The sequence below is a fragment of the Sorex fumeus genome, unplaced genomic scaffold (assembly GCF_029834395.1).
Source record: "Sorex fumeus unplaced genomic scaffold, SorFum_2.1 ptg000001l, whole genome shotgun sequence".
NCBI lineage: Eukaryota > Metazoa > Chordata > Mammalia > Eulipotyphla > Soricidae > Sorex > Sorex fumeus.
Genome location: NW_026606058.1, coordinates 3,991,371 through 4,011,438, shown reverse-complemented (window position 1 = coordinate 4,011,438; position 20,068 = coordinate 3,991,371). Strand labels below are relative to the sequence as shown.

Here is a 20,068-nt window from a genome sequence, read left to right as displayed (position 1 = left end):
TTTCTTTGTGGCTTTTTGTTTTAACTTTATGTTTTAATATTTCTCCCAACATTTTAAGGCCTCAGTAGTTTTATTGTGCAAGTCTCCATGGTATATAATTCACCTTCATGTCATTTTTGGTCATCTACAATTGTGCAAGATGTAATATATTCAGATAAACAATTTACCATGTAAAGTGGCCATTAAATATTAGTTTTCTCTTCGTTTTATATGTGCTTCTAAAATTATTTCTGTTATAAAGATGTAAGTAAATGTCTTTTAAGAGTTTTTAAATGATTCTTTCCAGAACTATATTTGCAGGACTTTGATTTTTTGGTATTATAATTTTTAGGAACTCAAGATTGGATAGCACAGCGGTAGGGAGTTTGCCTTGCACGCAGCCAGCATGGCCAATTCGAGTTCGATTCCTCCGCCCCTCTCAGAGAGCCCAGCAAGCTACCGAGAGTATCTCGCCCGCACGGCAGAGCCTGGCAAGGTCCCCGTGACGTATTCGATATGCCAGACACAGTAACAACAAAGTCTCCAGTGGAGACGTTACTGGGCCCGCTCGAGCAAATCGATGATCAACGAGAGGGCCTTTACTTTACTTTACTTTACTTTACAAGATTGAATGATCTCATAAGTACCCAGGGGTTCCTAGCACATGACAAACACTAATAAACTTGGATGTTACAATAAATGTCCATTTACACTCACACACTACTCTTGTTTCTTTTTCCCGTTCTTCTTTCCTTGTCCTCAGATCCATACTCTAGATAGAACATGTGTCCCAAACTCCCAGCAACAACTCTCCTTCAAACCTATATAACTTAAGCATTAGTTGATTCTGTCTTGTCTTCACTCCATCTCCGGTCCCTTTGTTGACTGATTGACTTGTCCATGCTTCCTGATGTTTCTCTGCCTTTCCTTTTTCTTATCATCTCCTCTGAGGATGTTCCACCTTGGCACTCTTGGTCTGTAATGCTGGTGCTGCGGGTGCTTGGTGCCTCCCCAGTGGCTCCCTTGGCTTCACCCACTAGGTACACATGGGACCTAGAAACCACCCAGGGCCCTGTGGCCAGAAGCTCCTTTCAGGGACACATCTCGAGTTCGGAGTCTCCATTCTGCCCACTATTGTTTTGTTTCCATGACACAGTCTCTATTTCTTAATGTGGATGTCAGGAACAGGTCCTCAACAGCCAGAAACAGTTCCTCAGCAGCCAACAGGAACTCCTGATGGAGTCTGGGAGGCCATGCAAACACCCACCCACATTTCACATCTGTCTCGGTGACTCCATTTTCCAGAAGGCTTCCCCAAATGGGTGCATCGCCTGGGGCTCCTTGGAGACAGACCATCTGGGAAGGTCGTTCCTTTACCTCATGGTATGACCCTCTCCTCCTGTGCCCCACTGTCCCACATGTAGGGCACAAAGACCCAGTAACCTCTGTGACCCAGTGACACACGCATCCATCCCTGGGGAGGGGCAAAGTGAAAACATGAGAGTCACCCATAGTGGAGAGTAAGAGAAGCTTTATTCGTCACTGGGTCTGGCAGGGGTGCTGGCCCTCCTTGCTGTGGGAGAGGGGGGCTGTGGGCCTGGGCTTGAGAGAGAAGAAGCCTCCAGGGGACAGGGCCTGGGCAGGGGCAGCCCAGCAGGGCCTGGGAGAGGCGACACTGTGTCCTGGAAAGGCTGCACCAGGCAGGGCTTGTCCTGGCCCTTGGGTTCTCTCTCCTTTCTCAGCATCGAGCTGGTCAGCAGCAGCCCCCAGAGCCCTGGCCACAGCCAGAGCCCCCAGACAGCTGGCCACCGGCTCTGTCACAGGAGCCAGAGCTGCGGCGCCGGCACCCGTGGGACCTGCGGCGCCTGTTGGGGCTCAGGCAGCAGCCGGCCTCGGAGCTGGGCCCGTGGCAGCCCCCGGAACTCAGAGCACAGCCAGAGGGGGCGGGAGGGGAGCACTGTGCTGGGCTCTTTGGGGGGCACTTGGGCGAGGGGCACTTGGCAGGCGGCTGGCTCTGCTGCTGACTCTGCTGGCAGGACATCTTGTGCGAGATGATGATTCTGAAACAAACAAAACTTATGTCAAGGGAGCAACCTCAGGTCAAGTTCACCCCTCCTGTGTTTAGTAGGATATCTGCTCCCTTATGCCTTCTAAGCAAAATCGCTGCCAGAGAAATTAGAGCACTCTGAAGAGAGCTGTCCAGGGCTGTCCCCTGGGTCGCTGTGCTTCCCTGATTAATTACTCAGAAGGATAAAGGGATGCGTTCACGAGGACCTGATGTTGGGGTTCACGGTCCTCATTAAGTGGTGCCATGGCCCTCACTTACCACATGCACAGCCAAACACACACGGAGCCTAATCAGAGACTCTTTCTATTAGTTCTATTCAATTTTGAGCTTGTGCCCCAACCCTCCCAGGGGAAATTCTGTCCTTCCAGACACTCACCGGTCAGAGGAGGCAGGAAAAGGCTGCTCTGAGGAGGCTGTGCTGGGCACCTGGGCACGAGCCCTTTTTATCCTGTGCAGTGGTGATGCATGGCCAGAGCATGCTGTGATTTCACAAGCAAGGGTGGTGGGGGTACCACCCATTGCTTAGTTGCTTGCCTCAGTGTCTTCTGGGACATGAACCAAATGTTCTAACACCATGGAACCAAGGTGTCCTTGTCACTGAAAACTGCTTGCCACTCTAGACCTGTTGTTGCAACTTCATTCATTTATTTATTTGCAACACTGCATTGTCACAAGCTCTGTTCCTTTCACTCCATTCAACTAAAAATAGTAATATAGAAAATTGACAGCATCATCTTTGAGTGCCTCACACTCTTAAATGCTCTACTTCTTAAGCAGATACATCTGTCCTGAAGATCTGGTCCTGTCACAGGAGAATTACTAACATCTCAAGGCTGAAATCGCAACTTTCATTATGTTGGAAGTTCCTAGAGGGGATGGGGTCTCAGATGATCTTGACTGGTGACAATGGGCAAAACTATTGGCAGAGGAGGCTAAGGTATGGACATTTGGAGACAGTTCCAGTCTAAGAGTATCTCTGGCTCCTAGAAGAACCTCATAGTCCCACATGTCAGCATGAGCTGGAAAGGAGTCAGAGAAGAGACTTAAGAGGGGCACTGGTGGAGGGATGGGTATTTGATCATTGTATAATTAAAATCCAAGCACAAAAGTTTGTAAGTCCACAACTATACCTCATGGTGTTTCACTAATAAAAATTTTTAAAAAAGAGTGGCAAAATTGGAAATGTTGAAATCAAGAGAAAATCTTAGAAAAAAAGAGTAGATATGACAATATTAGCACTCAATATTATTAAGAAAGAGGAGAAAGAGGAAAAGACCCACTTTTTCATTGTGCCCACATCCACCTAACTATGGAATATGTTTGCTGATTCTAATATTGTCGATATTCATAGAAGAAAGTGATTCTTGTGAGCATTAAGAAAAATTTATGTAAATGATGAAAATGAGCCATTTTCAAAGACTTAATTGTTAGTTTTGAGATTAACAACGGTATATGAGCCCAACTTTAGATAAACTGAATACAATTTTCTCTTTTTCAGTGTGATATTACAGATGTGACATCACATCGAATTTTTAATTTTTATCTCACATATGATAATGATTCATTACATTTACCAAAAGATGTTTTTAGCAAACTCCAGATGTAAGTATCTCCCATACTTACATCTTCACATACTCTTTAATTTTAAAAATTAAGTAGGATAGTATTACAGCAAAATTTTCTGATTTTCTGTGAGCCTAAAGGACTAGTCCTATGTTTTCAGATACTAAAGTAGTAGCAAAGGCACCAATTTCCTTTTCATATTCAATTTACAGTTTATTTAGTCTGAATAAGTACTTCTCAAATCTTTTGAAATACCTCTAGGGACTCGATTGGCCCTGAATCTAGAGATTGGAGTGCTTGCAGGAGGGCAGGGGAAAGTGGGTTAGGTCTGGGCCCCTCTGCTTCAACGTAAGATCCAGCTCCCTGGGAGTGTGTTTTCAACTAGATCTGGGAGCAGCTCTTCACTCAACTCAGGTATTGTCCCATAACGTGCCCAAACAGAAGATGAGGTTTCAGAGAAGTCTGAAGTGTCACTAGGCCAGAGGTAACAGGACAAAAGCACTGCAGAGAGGGTGCAGATTTCAGGAACCTTCAGCAGAGAGCCCTGCCTGCTCCATCTGACACTCTCTCTGTGAGTACTGTAGACACATCACTCAAAGGCTTTTCTCCTCAACCTCAAGTTTGATTTGAGCCTCTTTCCTTCCTAACTTCCATCTCATGTACCTCTGAATGACGCCATGAAGAGGAGAAGGAGGAGATAAACCTAATTATTATTAGGTTTGTGTAAGGGAGATACATCTGGAGTTTATGCTGTTTAAATTTCTTACTGGACAGTAGTGCACAAACTTGGGTTAATAATAATCCTTAGTTTGTAACAAATATTGTCATTGGTCCATGTAATCCACTCAACTGATTTATCTACCTACTTATTCTATTACCTATCCTCAAATAAAAACAGAAAATCTGCCACACAAGTGAAAATGAATAGTAACTTACAGTACATTCTTAATAGTCCTTCGCCATGCATCTGTCTATCCCAGTTGATGTAAACACTAGCTTGAGTATTGCATTAATTATTTTTGCTTTCTTTTGCATATATTATATACCTTATATGTTACCAAAATGATATATAATTTTTTTAATTTTTAGATTTTAAGTCATGTTTCTTGAGTTATAATTTGCCTATAGAGAAAAATCTATTAAAGCAAGTATATAATTTTATGAACTTTGTCTAGCATATGCAGTCAGGCAAACACCACTGCAATTAAGAACAGTTCCATCAAACAAAATTATTCTTGTTTTAACTTTTATTTTATCAAAGCAGCATTTTTACAAAGTTATTCATAGTTGACTTTCAGGCATACACCATCCCAACCCTAACCTCTTGTTGTCTCATTCTTGCTTTGGACAACCTGGCAGGCTACCGAATGTAACCTGCCCACATGGCAGAGTCTGGCAAATTCCCCGTGGTGTACCCAATATGCCAAATATCAGTAACAATGATGGGTCTCATTCTCCTAACCCGGAAAGGTCCTTGAGTATGGCACTTTTTAAAATCTCAGGGCTAGGGCGAAGGAGACGTTACTGGTGCCTGCTCGAGGCAATCAACGAACAACAGGATGATCGTGATCGTGACCATCCCAACACCAATCCACGACAGTGTTCTCTTCCCTACACCAGGTCCTCGGGTTTCTCTTACCCACCTCCAGCCTACCTCCTTGACACACACATTGTAAAATTTTAGTTGTTGTGATTTGAACCTCATGTTTTCAGTGTTGTTAATTCTGTGGTTTGTGTATATAGCAATACATGTACAATCAGTGTATCCAAGGCCCTTGACCCCAACCTAAAATATTCTGTAATTCTCTGCATTTAACTGCTGATCTATCTTTATTCCTAAAATGTTGACTTTTTAATTATGTAATATAATTGGAATAATAGAATATACTACAACTAAAGTCTCTTTCATATAGAGCAGTGCATTTGAAATCCATTCCTGTTGTTTCATGTAATCATAGCTCATTCCTTTATTGTTAACTAGGATTCCATTATATATTTCTTTTAATTCTTCAGTTCAAGAACACTAAAGTTGTTCCAAGTTCGGGGAAATCTTGAATAAATCAACTGTAAACATTGGCTTCCATGAACACACATTTTATTGTTTTTTGTTAAATACCTAAGAACAGGAATTTCTGGGGCAAAACAGTAAGTATATGTTTGATTTCTTTTAACTGACAAACTGTTTTCCATTTTTACATAATCACTAGCAATGGTTGGGAGATCTAGATACTCCCTTATAGGACTACTCTGGCCATTTGTTTTTATTGTATTTACCTTATAATACATAGAGAGTGATAGATCATTTGTTGTTAATTTGCATTTTCATGGTCACTAATGATGTTGAATGTCTTTTTGTGTGCCTTTTCCCATCCTCATATCTTCTTTGTTGAAATATCTCTTCAAATATTTTGTCCATTTTCAATCAGGTTGTATATTTATTATTGATTTCAAGTATTTCAATCATGAATTGAATTGGACTTTTTTTAAAAAGAGTTTCTTTTATTGAGACACTCATGTGTTTTTATTTTCTCTGTACTCTTCTTTGGGTTTTTATTTTTATTTTTTGTTCTACATCTGCCAGTGCCCAGGGCTTATTCATCATTCTGTGCTCATGGGTCACTCCCGATAGTGCTTGGGGGACCAGAGTAGGCCAGAGATTGAACCTGGATGAGCTGAAAATAAGGAAAATATCCTAGCTACTATACTATCACTTCAGTCCTCTGGTCTGACTCAAACATAGTAGAATCTCAAGTACTCAAAAAATTCCCTAAAATGACTGCTCTCTTAGAATTTTTCTCAATTTGAAAAAAAAAGGCATGTGTATTCTTTTGGTCTATGAACTGCAATTATATTTTGTAATATGCGACGTAAGTATGAGTTGAGTTTTTAGGCTGTGAGTATAAGATGACACCACAATTAATATATTCACCCAAATCAAGCAGGTGGAAAGTCACAAAGGTCTCTGTGTAATTTCTTAGACTCTCCAAAAGATGTGTGACATGGTCATAGAAACCTGTCTGACAGTTTAGGTCACCAAAAAGTCCACCTGCTCTTCCTGATCCAGCTCACATCTTTGGTACCCACCCTACTCCAAGGAGTGAGGGAGTTTCCTATAGCTATGGTGAGAGTGTCAGCATCTATGCCAAGTGGACTTTTAGAGCTACAGTCCAGGAGGAGCAGAAGTAAACAAAGATGATTCCAAGTACCCCGATCACTGGGCCTTTTTCCCTATTTCAGCAGCACACTGGCAATCAGCCCAAAACAGCTCTGCTTTTCAGAAGCTTATCTTGTGCAATTTGGTCAGAATATAGTTCTTGTTCCTTACCCAGATTCTCTCTATTTCTTTAAGAAATAAGTCAGTAGTCCTAGATACTTAAGTTCAAATCTTGGGTTCAAACCCAAACCAGAAACAGGATAAACAGCAAAGACTATCCTGTGGCCTCCTTCTAGAAGGAAAATCTTCTAAGGATAGTAACCAGCAAACCTCAGCAAACCACTGAATCCTATACTGAGCTCCATCAAAAACACACAATCCAGTCCAGATCTCTAGAGGAAACCATATCATGTCTTAGCATAAAGAAGCAGCATCAATAGTCATTTCAATAACTGCTCCAAAATACTATGTTTGTGACCCACTTGTTTTCTGTTAGTTTGGTTCTCTTTCTCCTACAATGTAAGGCCAGGCTTTCATTTCACTACCTCCTCCACATGGAGACTCCATAGAGTTATGTCAGATCTCTCCTTACCATTCTTTGTTGAAATGCCAGAAGCATTCCTGATGCAACTTAAAAATAAGAAAGAATGTTCTTACATGTTTTCACTTCTCAGGCAAAAACTTATCCCTCCAGTTCCATCTCCCAGCCAGAGGCCCTGTGGGAATTCATGGGGGATCTCCATCTTCATGTATAGCTCACTATCCTCTCTCGGGGGTTTCTGTACAGCACAACTTCAAGACAACTGTCTCACATCTCACACTACAACCACTTTTAACTCCAGAACCCACAGATTTAGTTCCTGGTTTCCTCCAGGAACTTCTTGTTAATAATCATTCCTAACTTCCTTCAACTATGCATCCTAAAAAATACCATCAGGCATTAAAGTATTAAGGAATCATAGAGACCAAATTTTCAGTTAGAAAAGAGGTAAGGTCAAGACAATATGGAAATTAGTCTTGTAGTTCCCACTCAGTCCTCAGACCACAACCATAAACATCAGTTTCTGGGAGAGGTTATGAAAGAAAAGAGCAACATTCATACAAATCTTTCAGAGAACTCCCACAGGTAAGCTACAAAGATTTTCCCCCAGATCACAACAGACACAAGCACATAGAAGTTCACCAAATTTAGTGAGTGGAGAAGACAGTCTGGAAGGCTCTGCTAGCATCAACCTCTCTGACAATGACTTTAGAGACAACATGATGAGGATGTTAATGAGTTCAAAGAAGCAATGGTGTAAGTGTAAAAAAGTATGAGAGCAGAATTAAGAAAATTATTATCAGAAGTATTAGAATGGAAGATAATGGTAGCTGAAATAAAAATACTCGAAGGAAGGTCTCAGCAGCAGAGAATAAAAAGCTGAGAAGAAAATTGGTGAATTCTAAGATGCAATGCAGGAGACATCCAAAAACAACAAAAGAGGAGAAAACATCTAAAAAAATAAAAGAATGCACATTGGAAAACTAAGAGATGAGTTCAAGAGAAATAATATACAAATCACTAAGTCCCTGAGGAATATAAAAAGTGAATCTGATGAAGAATTCTTAGTCAAAGAAATCATAAAGGAGAATTCTCAAGAATTAAGCACTTCATCCACTCCAATCCAAGAGGCCCAAAGAGTACCAACCGAAGTAATTTCAGATAAAACTACTCCAAGACATATAATAATTCGAATGAAAAAGTCAAAGACCTTTTTCAAAGAGACAGAATTGAAAGCAGGAAGATCAAAAAAGAAGCGTGCATGAAAATAAAAGCTCATAAGACTCAGAGCAGATCTATTACACGAGTCCCTATGGATCAGAAGAAAATGGAGGTGGGTTGTTATTGCTTTAAAAAATCAATTAATCAAATACCTCACCAAGAATACTTTACACAGCTTTATTCTCATTCAGATTTGAAAGAATTATACAAGTTTCATGGATTTGCAACAGTTTAGGAACTACATAGCCATGAAACCAGTTTTGCAAGGAGCACTGAAGGGACTTCTATAAGAAACAAGATAAGCTTCACAAACACATATAATCAGTAAAAAATAATGGCAACAAATTCCATTATTTCAATAATATCACTCAACATGGATGTTCTGAGCTTACCGATCAAGATAGAGAGAGTGACAGGATAGAACAGAAAGATAAAACAAATTTGCTGCTGCCTCCACCAGACACATCCTAGCAGCCAGGGTAAGCACAGGCTCAAAGTGAAATACTGGAAAATAATCTTACAGGCAAACAATTCTCTTCTAAGGATGGATGTCATACTTCCATCTGACAATATAGACTTCAAAAAACTTTTATTCAAGGTCATAAAGGGGCAGGGTTGACCGTTTCCTAATGATCAAGGATCTATACATCAAAAAGAACTTATACTCCTAAGCAAATATGTTCCTAATGACGGACTATCAAAATATATGATATAACAGCTAATAGACCTGAAGGAAGAGACTGACAGTAACACAAGAAAAATCGTACACTTTAGCCTACCACTCTCACTACTTCATAGATCAACTAGGCAAAAACTCAACAAGAAAATGATGGCAATGAAGGAAGAAACAAAAGATATGGGACCAGCAGACATACATATTACTGTCATACTCAAAAAGGATGAAAATAATGTAGGGTATACATTTTAATCCAGTGTACGTGGGTCATTCTCCAAGATAGGACAGGTTCTGGGTCACATCTTTATAAAATCACATCTCTATAGCACTACAGCACTGTCCTCCATTGTTAGTCTATTTGCTCGAGCGGGCACCAGTAACATCTCCATTGTGAGACTTGTGGTTACTGTTTTTGGCATATCGAATATGCCACGGGGAGCTTGTCAGGCTCTGCCATGTGGGTGGGATACGCTTGGTAGCTTGCCGGGCTCTCCGAAAGGGATGGAGGAATCGAACCCAGGTCAACTGCGTGCAAGGCAAATGCTCTACCTCCTGTGCTATCGCTCCAGCCCCACAACTCTATAAGGCACATTAATATAAACTCAAGAAGGTAGAAATCATATCAATTATCCTCTCAGACCATGGTGCTTTGAAAATGGAAGTGAATCACACACAGAAACGGGGGTGGGGGGGATTTCAAACACTTGAAAGCAAACAACTTACAGCTGAATAACAAGTGAGTCAAAGATGAAATTGGAGAAGAAATCAAAGTTTCCTAGAAAAAACAAGAATGAAGACATGAGTTATCAGAATATGTAGGACACAAGAAAAGTGGTGATAAGAGAGATGTTCATAGCAATGCAAGCATGAAGAAGTAAAACAGGGCCCAAATAAATAATAGTACAACTTAAGTAGCTAGAAAAAAGCTGATAAATTGAACCCAAATCAAGCAGAAGGAAGAAAACAATAAAACTTGTATCAGAAATCAATTAAGATGTGACTTAGAAAACAACTCAAAACAATTGCTAGTTCTGTGTTCCGGGATCTCTCCTGGAAGTGCTCAAGGAGACATATAGGTAAAGGTAAAGGTAAAGGCCCTCCCGTTGATCGTCGATTTGCTCGAGCGGGCCCAGTAACGTCTCCATTGGAGACTTTGTTGTTACTGTGTTTGGCATATCGAATACTCTCGGTAGCTTGCCGGGCTCTCCGAGAGGGTCGGAGGAATCGAACTCGGGTCGGCCATGTTGGCCGCTTGTAAGGCGAATGCCCTACCGCTGTGCTATCACTCCAGCCCTCAGGAGATAACGAAGGAGACATATATTGAATTCAAATATGCTGTGTGCAAGGCAAACTCCCTACCTTCTGTACTACTGCTTCTTCCTGGTCACTCTTATAGGCTTAAGTTGTCTTAAATAATAAAATTAATTTTCCATTTAAAATTGCTTCTGGTGGAGGGATGGGTATTTGATCATTGTATAATTGAAACCCAAGCACAAAATTTGTAAGTCTACAACTGTACCTCATGATGTCTCACTAATAAAAAAAGAATGTTAGTGTACAACTGTACCTCATGGTGTTTCACTAAAAAAAGAGTCTTCCCAAAAGCAAAAAAAAAAAAAAGCTTCATTCATTATATCTTATATTGAGCCAGAAAATAATACATGAGTTAAGACATTTACCTTGCAACCCTCTGAAACTGGTTCAAAACCCCATTTCCACATATGGTTTCCCCCAAGCATCACCAGTGGTTACTCTTGAGCACAGAGCCTGAAACAGCAACTGAGCATTGTAGGTGTTGGTCCAAACATTCCCTTAAGATATATATCAATTGCACATAATAATAGCGATAGCACAGCGGTAGGGCGTTTGCCTTGCACGCAGCCAACATGGCCGACCCGAGTTCGATTCCTCTGCCCCTCTCGGAGAGCCCGACAAGCTACCGAGAGTATCTCGCCCGCATGGCAGAGCCTGGCAAGCTCCCCGTGACGTATTCGATATGCCAGACACAGTAACAACAAAGTCTCCAATGGAGACGTTACTGGGCCCGCTCGAGCAAATCGACGATCAACGGGAGGGCCTTTACCTTTTTACCTTTTAATAGGTCAAAAATATCTTTCCCTGTAAGAAATATTAATACATAATACAACATTTAAGTAAAAAACTATTTTAATTGTACACGGGATCGTCAAATGTATGTTATACTTTATGATGACACTACAGTATAAGAATTAAAATATGCAAGTAGTTCTGAGCTTAGAACAATCAAATGAAAAATTAACTAAGACTTTTCAATGATCTCCACTTAATTTAATCATCCATCAAAATCTAACTTGTCCCTGCTCATTGCACGTCCCCAACTCCAAGCTGCTCTGAGGAGCTCATAAGGAGATCTGAGGCCACTACCATCAAGCAGAAGTCTGGGACTAGTCTCCTACACAATTCATGTCCAGGAATCCAGGAGGAAGGAATGGATTCTCTCTGAGGACCCTGGTCACTGAGGTGCCTGAGGACACTCTACGCATTTGATTACATTCATCACCTGGAATTTGTTTTTAAGATCCATTCATGTGTCTGTGTTTGTTATGACAGTCATGAATCTAAGAATGAAATTGTTTCTAACCATACCTGTCTCCAGGAAAGGATTATGAAGAGAATCTGCATGAAGCATGTGAGCCAGAAGAAGGAAGGAAGGAAGGAAGGAAGGAAGGAAGGAAGGAAGGAGGGAGGGAGGGAGGGAGGGAGGGAGGGAGGGAGGGAGGGAGGGAGGGAGGGAAGGAAGGAAGGAAGGAAGGAAGGAAGGAAGGAAGGAAGGAAGGAAGGAAGTAGGTGGAGGATCATGTCCCGTAGTCCCATGAGGAAGTATGGGGACAGTCATCATGCTCTCTGGTTCAACCTCTTTGGTGGGGCATTATGCAAGTGCCAAGGAAAAAGGTCTGAAGGCTCATCCTGGGAGTGCCAGGCTATCAGCCTCTCTGTGAAAGCACAGCATGACCAGGCTCTGCATCATAACTGAGGGAGGATAAAAGGGCTCCTTCCCTCAACTGCACACCACAGCCTCCTCAGGAACAGCCTCTGCCTCCTCTACTCCGGGTGAGTACCTGGCAGGAAAGGACTCTTTCCTCCCTGAGAAGTGATGCTGCTACAGGTGCAGGAGAACTCTAAGGACACAGGAAAGTAGAGGAAACAAGAGGGTCTGGGGTGAAACGCGAGATGGAGGTGGCAGGAGGCCACAGAGGGGAGAGGACCAGGACAAGAGCTTAGAGGCCATGCCAGGACTTTGTTGATGGAAAGACCATAGGAACTGGCTGTGTCTTTCTCTTCATGGCATATGCGTTTCTGATGATTCCATGAACCAACTAGATGTTTCTGCCAAATGATTGAACCAAATGATTTTTGTGCTACTTTGAAACACAAAACCTGGAGGCCCAGTTTAAATGGCAGCTCAGGATCCCTGGTAAAAGGCTAAGTGGGAAGCATCTTACACGAGCCAATAACTTCCCCATCACTTTCAGCTTTTCCGCAGCTCAGGACTCAGGAAGAGGTTGACATTGGAAGCGAAGACACATTAGATTGTGGTTCCTCAACTGACACTTTGTTTCTCTTCCCCAGAATCATCAGCTCCCACAAGATGTCCTGCCAGCAGAGCCAGCAGCAGAGCCAGCCACCTGCCAAGTGCCCCTCGCCCAAGTGCCCCCCAAAGAGCCCAGCACAGTGCTCCCCTCCCGCCCCCTCTGGCTGTGCTCTGAGCTCCGGGGGCTGCCACGGGCCCAGCTCCGAGGCCGGCTGCTGCCTGAGCCCCAACAGGCGCCGCAGGTCCCACGGGTGCCGGCGCCGCAGCTCTGGCTCCTGTGACAGAGCCGGTGGCCAGCTGTCTGGGGGCTCTGGCTGTGGCCAGGGCTCTGGGGGCTGCTGCTGACCAGCTCGATGCTGAGAAAGGAGAGAGAACCCAAGGGCCAGGACAAGCCCTGCCTGGTGCAGCCTTTCCAGGACACAGTGTCGCCTCTCCCAGGCCCTGCTGGGCTGCCCCTGCCCAGGCCCTGTCCCCTGGAGGCTTCTTCTCTCTCAAGCCCAGGCCCACAGCCCCCCTCTCCCACAGCAAGGAGGGCCAGCACCCCTCTCAGACCCAGTGATGAATAAAGCTTCTCTTACTCTCCACTATGGGTGACTCTCATGTTTTCACTTCGCCCCTCCCCAGGGATGGATGCGTGTGTCACTGGGTCACAGAGGTTACTGGGTCTTTGTGCCCTACATGTGGGACAGTGGGGCACAGGAGGAGAGGGTCATACCATGAGGTAAAGGAACGACCTTCCCAGGTGGTCTGTCTCCAAGGAGCCCCAGGCGATGCAACCATTTGGGGAAGCCTTCTGGAAAATGGAGTCACCGAGACAGATGTGAAATGTGGGTGGGTGTTTGCATGGCCTCCCAGACTCCATCAGGATTTCCTGTTGGCTGCTGAGGAACTGTTTCTGGCTGTTGAGGACCTGTTCCTGACATCCACATTAAGAAACAGAGACTATGTCATGGAAACAAAACAAAAGTGGGCAGAATGGAGACTCCGAACTCGAGATGTGTCCCTGAAAGGAGCTTCTGTCCACAGGGCCTGGGGTGGTGTCTAGGTCCCATGTGTACCTAGTGGGTGAAGCCAAGGGAGCCACTGGGGAGGCACCAAGCACCCGCAGCACCAGCATTACAGACCAAGAGTGCCAAGGTGGAACATCCTCAGAGGAGATGATAAGAAAAAGGAAAGGCAGAGAAACATCAGGAAGCATGGACAAGTCAATCAGTCAACAAAGGGGACCGGAGATGGAGTGAAGACAAGACAGAATCAACTAATGCTTAAGTTATAGGTTTGAAGGAGAGTTGGAGCTGGGAGTTTGGGACACATGTTCTATCTAGAGTATGGATCTGAGGACAAGAAAAGAAGAACGGGAAAAAGAAACAAGAGTAGTGTGTGAGTGTAAATGGACATTTATTGTAACATCCAAGTTTATTAGTGCTTGTCATGTGCTAGGAACCCCTGGGTACTTATGAGCTCATTCAATCTTGAGTTCCTAAAAATTATAATACCAAAAGATCACTGAAAATATAGTTCTGGAAAGAATCATTTAAAAGCTCTTAAGAGACATTTACTTACATCTTTATAACAGAAATAATTTTAGAAGCACACATAAAACGAAGAGAAAGCTAATATTTAATGGCCACTTTACATGGTAAATTGTTAATCTGAATAAATTTCATATGCCACAAGTTAGAGAACCAAAAGGAAATATCCCTTACCGATTAAAAATTTAAATATTTTTATGTACATATGCAATTTTATCACAGGCAATTAAGTAGCAATGCACTGTAACATTGAAATTTTCAGAAATGCAGAAAATAAACTACGTTCTTTCAGAATTCATACTTATAGTATTGGAAATGGTGTGAGGGTGGAGTAATGGCATAGAGAGTTGCAAGAAAATATTTCTGATGGCTAATTTGTTGGGAAAATATTAATCTAAGAGACCTATGTAAAAACAAATTAAAATCTACAAAGAAATTTATATATAAAAATTGTTTGGGAAGAATTGGTTATGGACATTGCACAGGCATAATTCCACAGGTATTAGCTGACTTTCAGTAGCATTAACTGTATTTTAAATCTTGCATTTGGAGAAACTACCAACATATTTCTTTTAATATATGACTCTCCTCAACAAATTCAGATTCATTTTCTATGTGCGATTGGCCATTTGAAATTCTTCTATTATTTGATATATACAAATCCATACAAGTATTCCCGATTAAACTTTCCACCTTCTGCTTCTGAATTTTTTGGAAGGTTAAGATCCTTTAAGCATGAGGAGAGTCAATTAAAAGTAACAAAGGGACAATGTGGAAGGTCTTGAGCAAAATGGTAGTGGGAAGTTGTAGTAACTTTGTACATCAAAACCATGAAAATAAATACTACTGCAACCACATTGCATGAAATATAATACAATTTTTATGGAAAAAAATAATTCAAGGTAGGGTGCTTGCCTTGCACATGGCAACTTGGTTTGATCCCTGACATCCCTTCTGATTCCATGAGCCTTGCAAGGAGTGATCCTTTACCACAGAGCTAGGAAACAGCCCTGAGTACAACTGAGTCTGGCCTCAAAACCAATAGTAATAATAATAATAATTCAGTTAATGTGTTGTGTGAGAGGTAGCAGATCAAAGAGAAGGCCTCACATTTGTAAGGCATGTGTTTTACCATTGAACTGTATTCCAAGACCCATATTTCATCTTTTGTAATATAACCAAATAGGAGAATTCATAAATAGGATTAAGTGTAATTTTAACGGATATTACTTACATCAACTGAATAATTCCAATTTTGTAAAGTGACACATCCATCTATCGTTATCCTCAACAAAGATAATTTATCTTTTATAAAAAAAATTTCCCGGCGTTTTCCACTGGGTTGCTCCAGACAGGGGCAGGTGCTGTCCCCTCCGCCTACCCTCTCGGAGCCCTGGTGGCCACCATTTTCTAGAAGTCAGTGACAAGTACCAGATACGAGTAGTGGTGGTGGCAAATGCCAGGCCTGTGGAACAGGGGAGGAGTGGGCCCTTCTCCTCCTCCCTGCCTGGATGAGACTCTGAGATGATGCCACATCTGGCTACTGTTTACTCAAGTTCCCACATGGCCATGATCCAGAGACACACGAACAAATCTCGGACCCGAGCAACTTTCTGCAGTGATCTCTTCAGACCCTAATTATTAAAATTTTAGAATTCCTAGAGCATGCGGCTGCAAGAGCGGCTGCATGACATTATATCGTATCCATAACAAACAATACAAAACACACTGTCTAGCATTGCCTTTTCGGCAGGTATGAGTGGTGGTGGGTCTGGTCTCGAAATATCAAAGGTAACTAAAGTAGAGAAAGAGAGTATTGTGCAAATTGTCTACGACACGGGCAGGGGGAGGTGTGGAATGGGGGAGGGGCGATACTGGGGATTTTGGTGGTGGAAAACGTGCACTGGTGAAGGGATGGGTGTTTGATGACTGTATGATCAAAGTTCAAACATGAAAGTTTTGTTACTGTACCTCACGGTGAATCAATTTAAAAAAATTTCCTATTCCTGCCTAGAAGAATCATCTCCTCTGAACTATTGAACCTCAGAAATTCACAGACGGAAGAATCCTGACACATTTGTGATTAGATGAAGTTTTATTTTTTATTTTCATCTATGATGTCAACTTTCACAATACATGTGCTTTTATGCTTTATAGAATTGTCTCCCTTCCCCGTCCCCCGCACTTATTCTTCTACTTAGCTATTACCTACAAACCCAAGGGGATAGGGGGAAAGCAGGAATATCTAACCTATTGTCTATGCTTTAAATGAACAATTTATTCTGGTCTTCTCTGTTAGTGACATCCTTTCTTCAAGTAGCACTTGCTCACCTTCTTCTTTGTGGGGACTCCTCTGTTTTTCAGTGGTCTCACCTGAACTGTGTGCTCATTAGGCTCTTCATCCCTCAATTCCTGTTGCAAACACATTGTCGGTCCCTACAGGCCTGACTTCATCTAAGTCACTCCAGTGATACTAATGATAATACTCAAATACACCAGGCAACAGAGGATTGACACCCAGAGCACTTGCCTAAACCCAACTCCTCATTCCCCATGCCTATCACAGCACTCATCACCTTAGTGATGGCCCACCGGTCTGTCTGCCCCACTATCTGTGAGCTGCCTCACCAGGGCTGAAACTCATTCACGGATGATTCTCTATGTCCCTCAGAAGAGTGTAATCTTTAAGAATAAAAGGAAAAAGGAATTTAAATAGCATGAAAGGGCATAAAACCCTAGTTCACAAGTAACTTAAAGAAGATCATGTGGACAGCCGTGGTACTCCTGAGGTGCTTTCTCTTACAAAATCTTAGTATCTGCCCCCTTTCTCTCACAAAGTAAAGTGACACAGAATTTGGTGCCAAGCTTCTGTCCAGACCTCCCCAAGGCTCAGAGTTTCCTGTGACACCTGAGCTTTCCTTATAGAACAAATGTCTCTGAGCACCAACATCTGGCTGCAGTGCCCTCCTTTCTAGCCTTGATCGAGGAGACATTTCAGTCCCCGGACTGCCCAAGAAATGCAGGGAACTAGAGTAGTGATTTGGAGGTATGGCCATTGTTGAGGGTTGTATCTCTCAAAGAGATAAGTCTTATTGGATTGGAAGTTTGTAGTTTACATTTTAAAACTAGGAAACAATATTTTCACAAAAGGAAAAACAGCTGGGAATGGTAAAATATAGATCTCCAGAAATTGAGCAGAAAGTGGTTCTGCCTGATTCATAGTTGCGTTTGTCTTGTGGGTGACAAATCAGTAATTTCGCCTCTTAATCTCCAGGTTATTCTCATTTTTCTAAATAAAATCTAATTAAACTCGCAATATTCAGGCCACAACCCAACTGTGTTAAAGATCCTTGATGGCTGTTTTGCCAAGTAAATGTGTAAGATTTTTAGGAAATCTTGCAACAGATAATCTTCACAGCACAATAATTTGACATACAAATTTTGAGCTCTGTTGACGCACCGTTAATATATAGTGTCTACTAGTACCTTGATTCTAGGATCTTTAACCTACTAGACACACTTTTACTAGGACCTTGGTGCATAGATCAGGCCTGTTACTTTCCTAACCACCCATTTGGGTGAGAGAAACTTACAAACTCTGACCATATTGAGGTATAGGGTGCTTCTCCTTTCTCAAATATCATTCCTAGTCCATCTTTCCATTTTTTCATCCCCCATAATAGTCACAGGAAAGTATTCAGCAAATCCACTGATGAAGCTCAGAGAGGAAATTTCAGTACCCATGTTTTCATGCCCATAAAATTCAATAATATTTTCTCTTTATATTCTTTTCTCCTTCTGGTGAAGGGTGCATGAGAAAACATGTCATCCTTACATGTGGGATATAAAGGTAGCCACAGCACTCTATCCTACTTTGAGCATGTCTTATCAAGTCTACCTATCAACCTACTAATCAAAAGTAGTTTGACAGTTTTCTTGCCAATTCTCAATAAAACAGTAAAACCTAATTTCATTTCCCACACTGACCAAAAAAAATTAGAGAATCATTTCAATGGTCACAAAAAATAAGCATATCTCTCAAGAAGATAGGTCTTGTTGGATTGGAAGTTGTACCCAATAAAAATACTAGGAACCAATATTTTCACGAAAGGAAAAACATCTTGGAATGGTAAAATACAGATCCCCCAACTTTTGCTACTTTATAAAGCCTCTTGAAACATGCCTTCAAATCCACTTTGGAAAGCTCTGAAAATCAGCCAAAACCTAGCAAAAGTAATACTAAAAGTAATATTCCAGAAAAGAAATTGAATCTCTATAAAATAGTGAGCTCAGAGCAGGAGAGACAGTACAGCAGGTGAGATGCTTGTCTTGCACACAACCAACCTGGTTTCAATCCCTAGTACCACACACGGTCCTCTGAGCCCAGCCAGGAGTGATTCCTGAACACTTCCAAGTGTAACTCAACATCAACAACAATGAAAAACCAGTGAGTTCAGGACCATGAGTGATGACTCAAGGCATGGCGTCCTTTCTTTGCATGCTGTCCAATCCCTAACATCACTTGGTTACCCTAGCACCACCTGATGTATACTCCTAAAATAACAGAACAGTGAACTCTGTGCCATTCTCACCATTCTACAGGGAGGTGATCACTGACGTCAAGAGGGGTTCGGCAGGGCGATACCATTTCACCAAAACTCTTCAGTGCCATTCTCGAGAATGTCATGCAATGACTAGAATGGGAAAGAATGGGAATGAAGATAGACTGTCGGCAACTACACCATGTCCGCTTTGCTGATGACATTGTTCTAATAACACCAAACATTAGCCAAGCAGTACAAATGCTGACCTATTTAGACCATGAGTATGGAAAGGTCAGACTACAGCTGAATCTCATGAAGACAATGTTTAAGAGAAACAGCCTTGTTCCTGACGCCCCATTTGCTCTCAACAGAACGAACATCTCCGAATGCAACAGTTATATGGACCTAGGTCAAGAGGTCAACATGATGAATGACCTGGCACCTGAGTTGCCCAGGAGGAAGAGAGCAGCTTGGAACGCCTTCAAGAGTGTTGAAGAAATAGCTAAGAGGAGAAGAACCTCTGGCTCCAGGCACATGTCTTTGATTCCACTGTTCTTCCTGCATTAACATACGCCTCAGAGACCTGGGCCCTCCGAAAACAGTATGAGAACGCTATTCGGGTCTCTCAAAGAGGAATCGAAAGAGCTATGCTTGGAGTAACCCGCTTCACTAAAATGAGAGAAAGAATCTGGAGATCCGACCTCCGTTGATGATCAAGAATCAGGGACAGGCACTGGAGTGATAGGACAGTGGGTAGGGCATTTGCCTTGCACGCGGCCAACCCAGATTCGATTCCCAGCATCCCATATGGTCCCCTGAGCACCGTCAGGAGTAATTCCTGAGTGCAGAACCAGGAGTAACCCCTGATCATTGCCGGGTGTGACCCAAAAAGAAAAAAAAAAGAATCACGGACACTGTCTCGTTTGCCAAGGCGTCAAAAATCAGATGGGCTGGACACTTAGTGAGATTTGGAGATGACCACTGGATTAGAGCCATTACCGACTGGATTCCACGGGACGTCAAAAGATCGCGTGGCCGCCCACCTACAAGATGGTCAGACTTCTTCGTCAAGACCCTGAATGATTGGTTTGAGGCTCTTCGTGTTCCTAGAATGAGCAGACACCATTGGGCTACACTCGCACACGACAGGGATGAATGGAGACGTTACTGGTACCCACTCGAGAAAATCGATGAGTAATGAGATGTCAAGTGATCAAGT

The 20,068-nt window shown here is 42.5% G+C and overlaps 2 protein-coding genes across 2 annotated transcripts; one reads left to right on the top strand and one right to left on the bottom strand.

Moving 5' to 3' along the window:
* Positions 1–1,732: 1,732 nt before the first annotated feature.
* Positions 1,733–2,448, bottom strand: LOC130033401 (late cornified envelope protein 3C-like). The gene is made up of 2 exons (XM_056125142.1): positions 2,424–2,448; positions 1,733–2,039 (listed from the first exon to the last, which is right to left on the bottom strand). Exon 2 carries the CDS (start codon positions 2,018–2,020, stop codon positions 1,733–1,735), a length of 288 nt encoding a protein of 95 aa, XP_055981117.1. The 5' UTR covers positions 2,021–2,039; positions 2,424–2,448.
* Positions 2,449–12,229: 9,781 nt separating this feature from the next.
* Positions 12,230–13,118, top strand: LOC130033333 (late cornified envelope protein 3C-like). The gene is made up of 2 exons (XM_056125012.1): positions 12,230–12,292; positions 12,812–13,118. The coding sequence occupies exon 2, from the start codon at positions 12,831–12,833 to the stop codon at positions 13,116–13,118; it is 288 nt and encodes a 95-aa protein (XP_055980987.1). The 5' UTR covers positions 12,230–12,292; positions 12,812–12,830.
* The last annotated feature ends 6,950 nt before the right edge of the window (positions 13,119–20,068 follow it).

Bases quoted from the DNA above. Each gene is read 5' to 3' on its own strand.
- LOC130033333 (XM_056125012.1), top strand. From the start codon at position 12,831: ATGTCCTGCCAGCAGAGCCAGCAGCAGAGCCAGCCACCTGCCAAGTGC.
- LOC130033401 (XM_056125142.1), bottom strand. From the start codon at position 2,020: ATGTCCTGCCAGCAGAGTCAGCAGCAGAGCCAGCCGCCTGCCAAGTGC.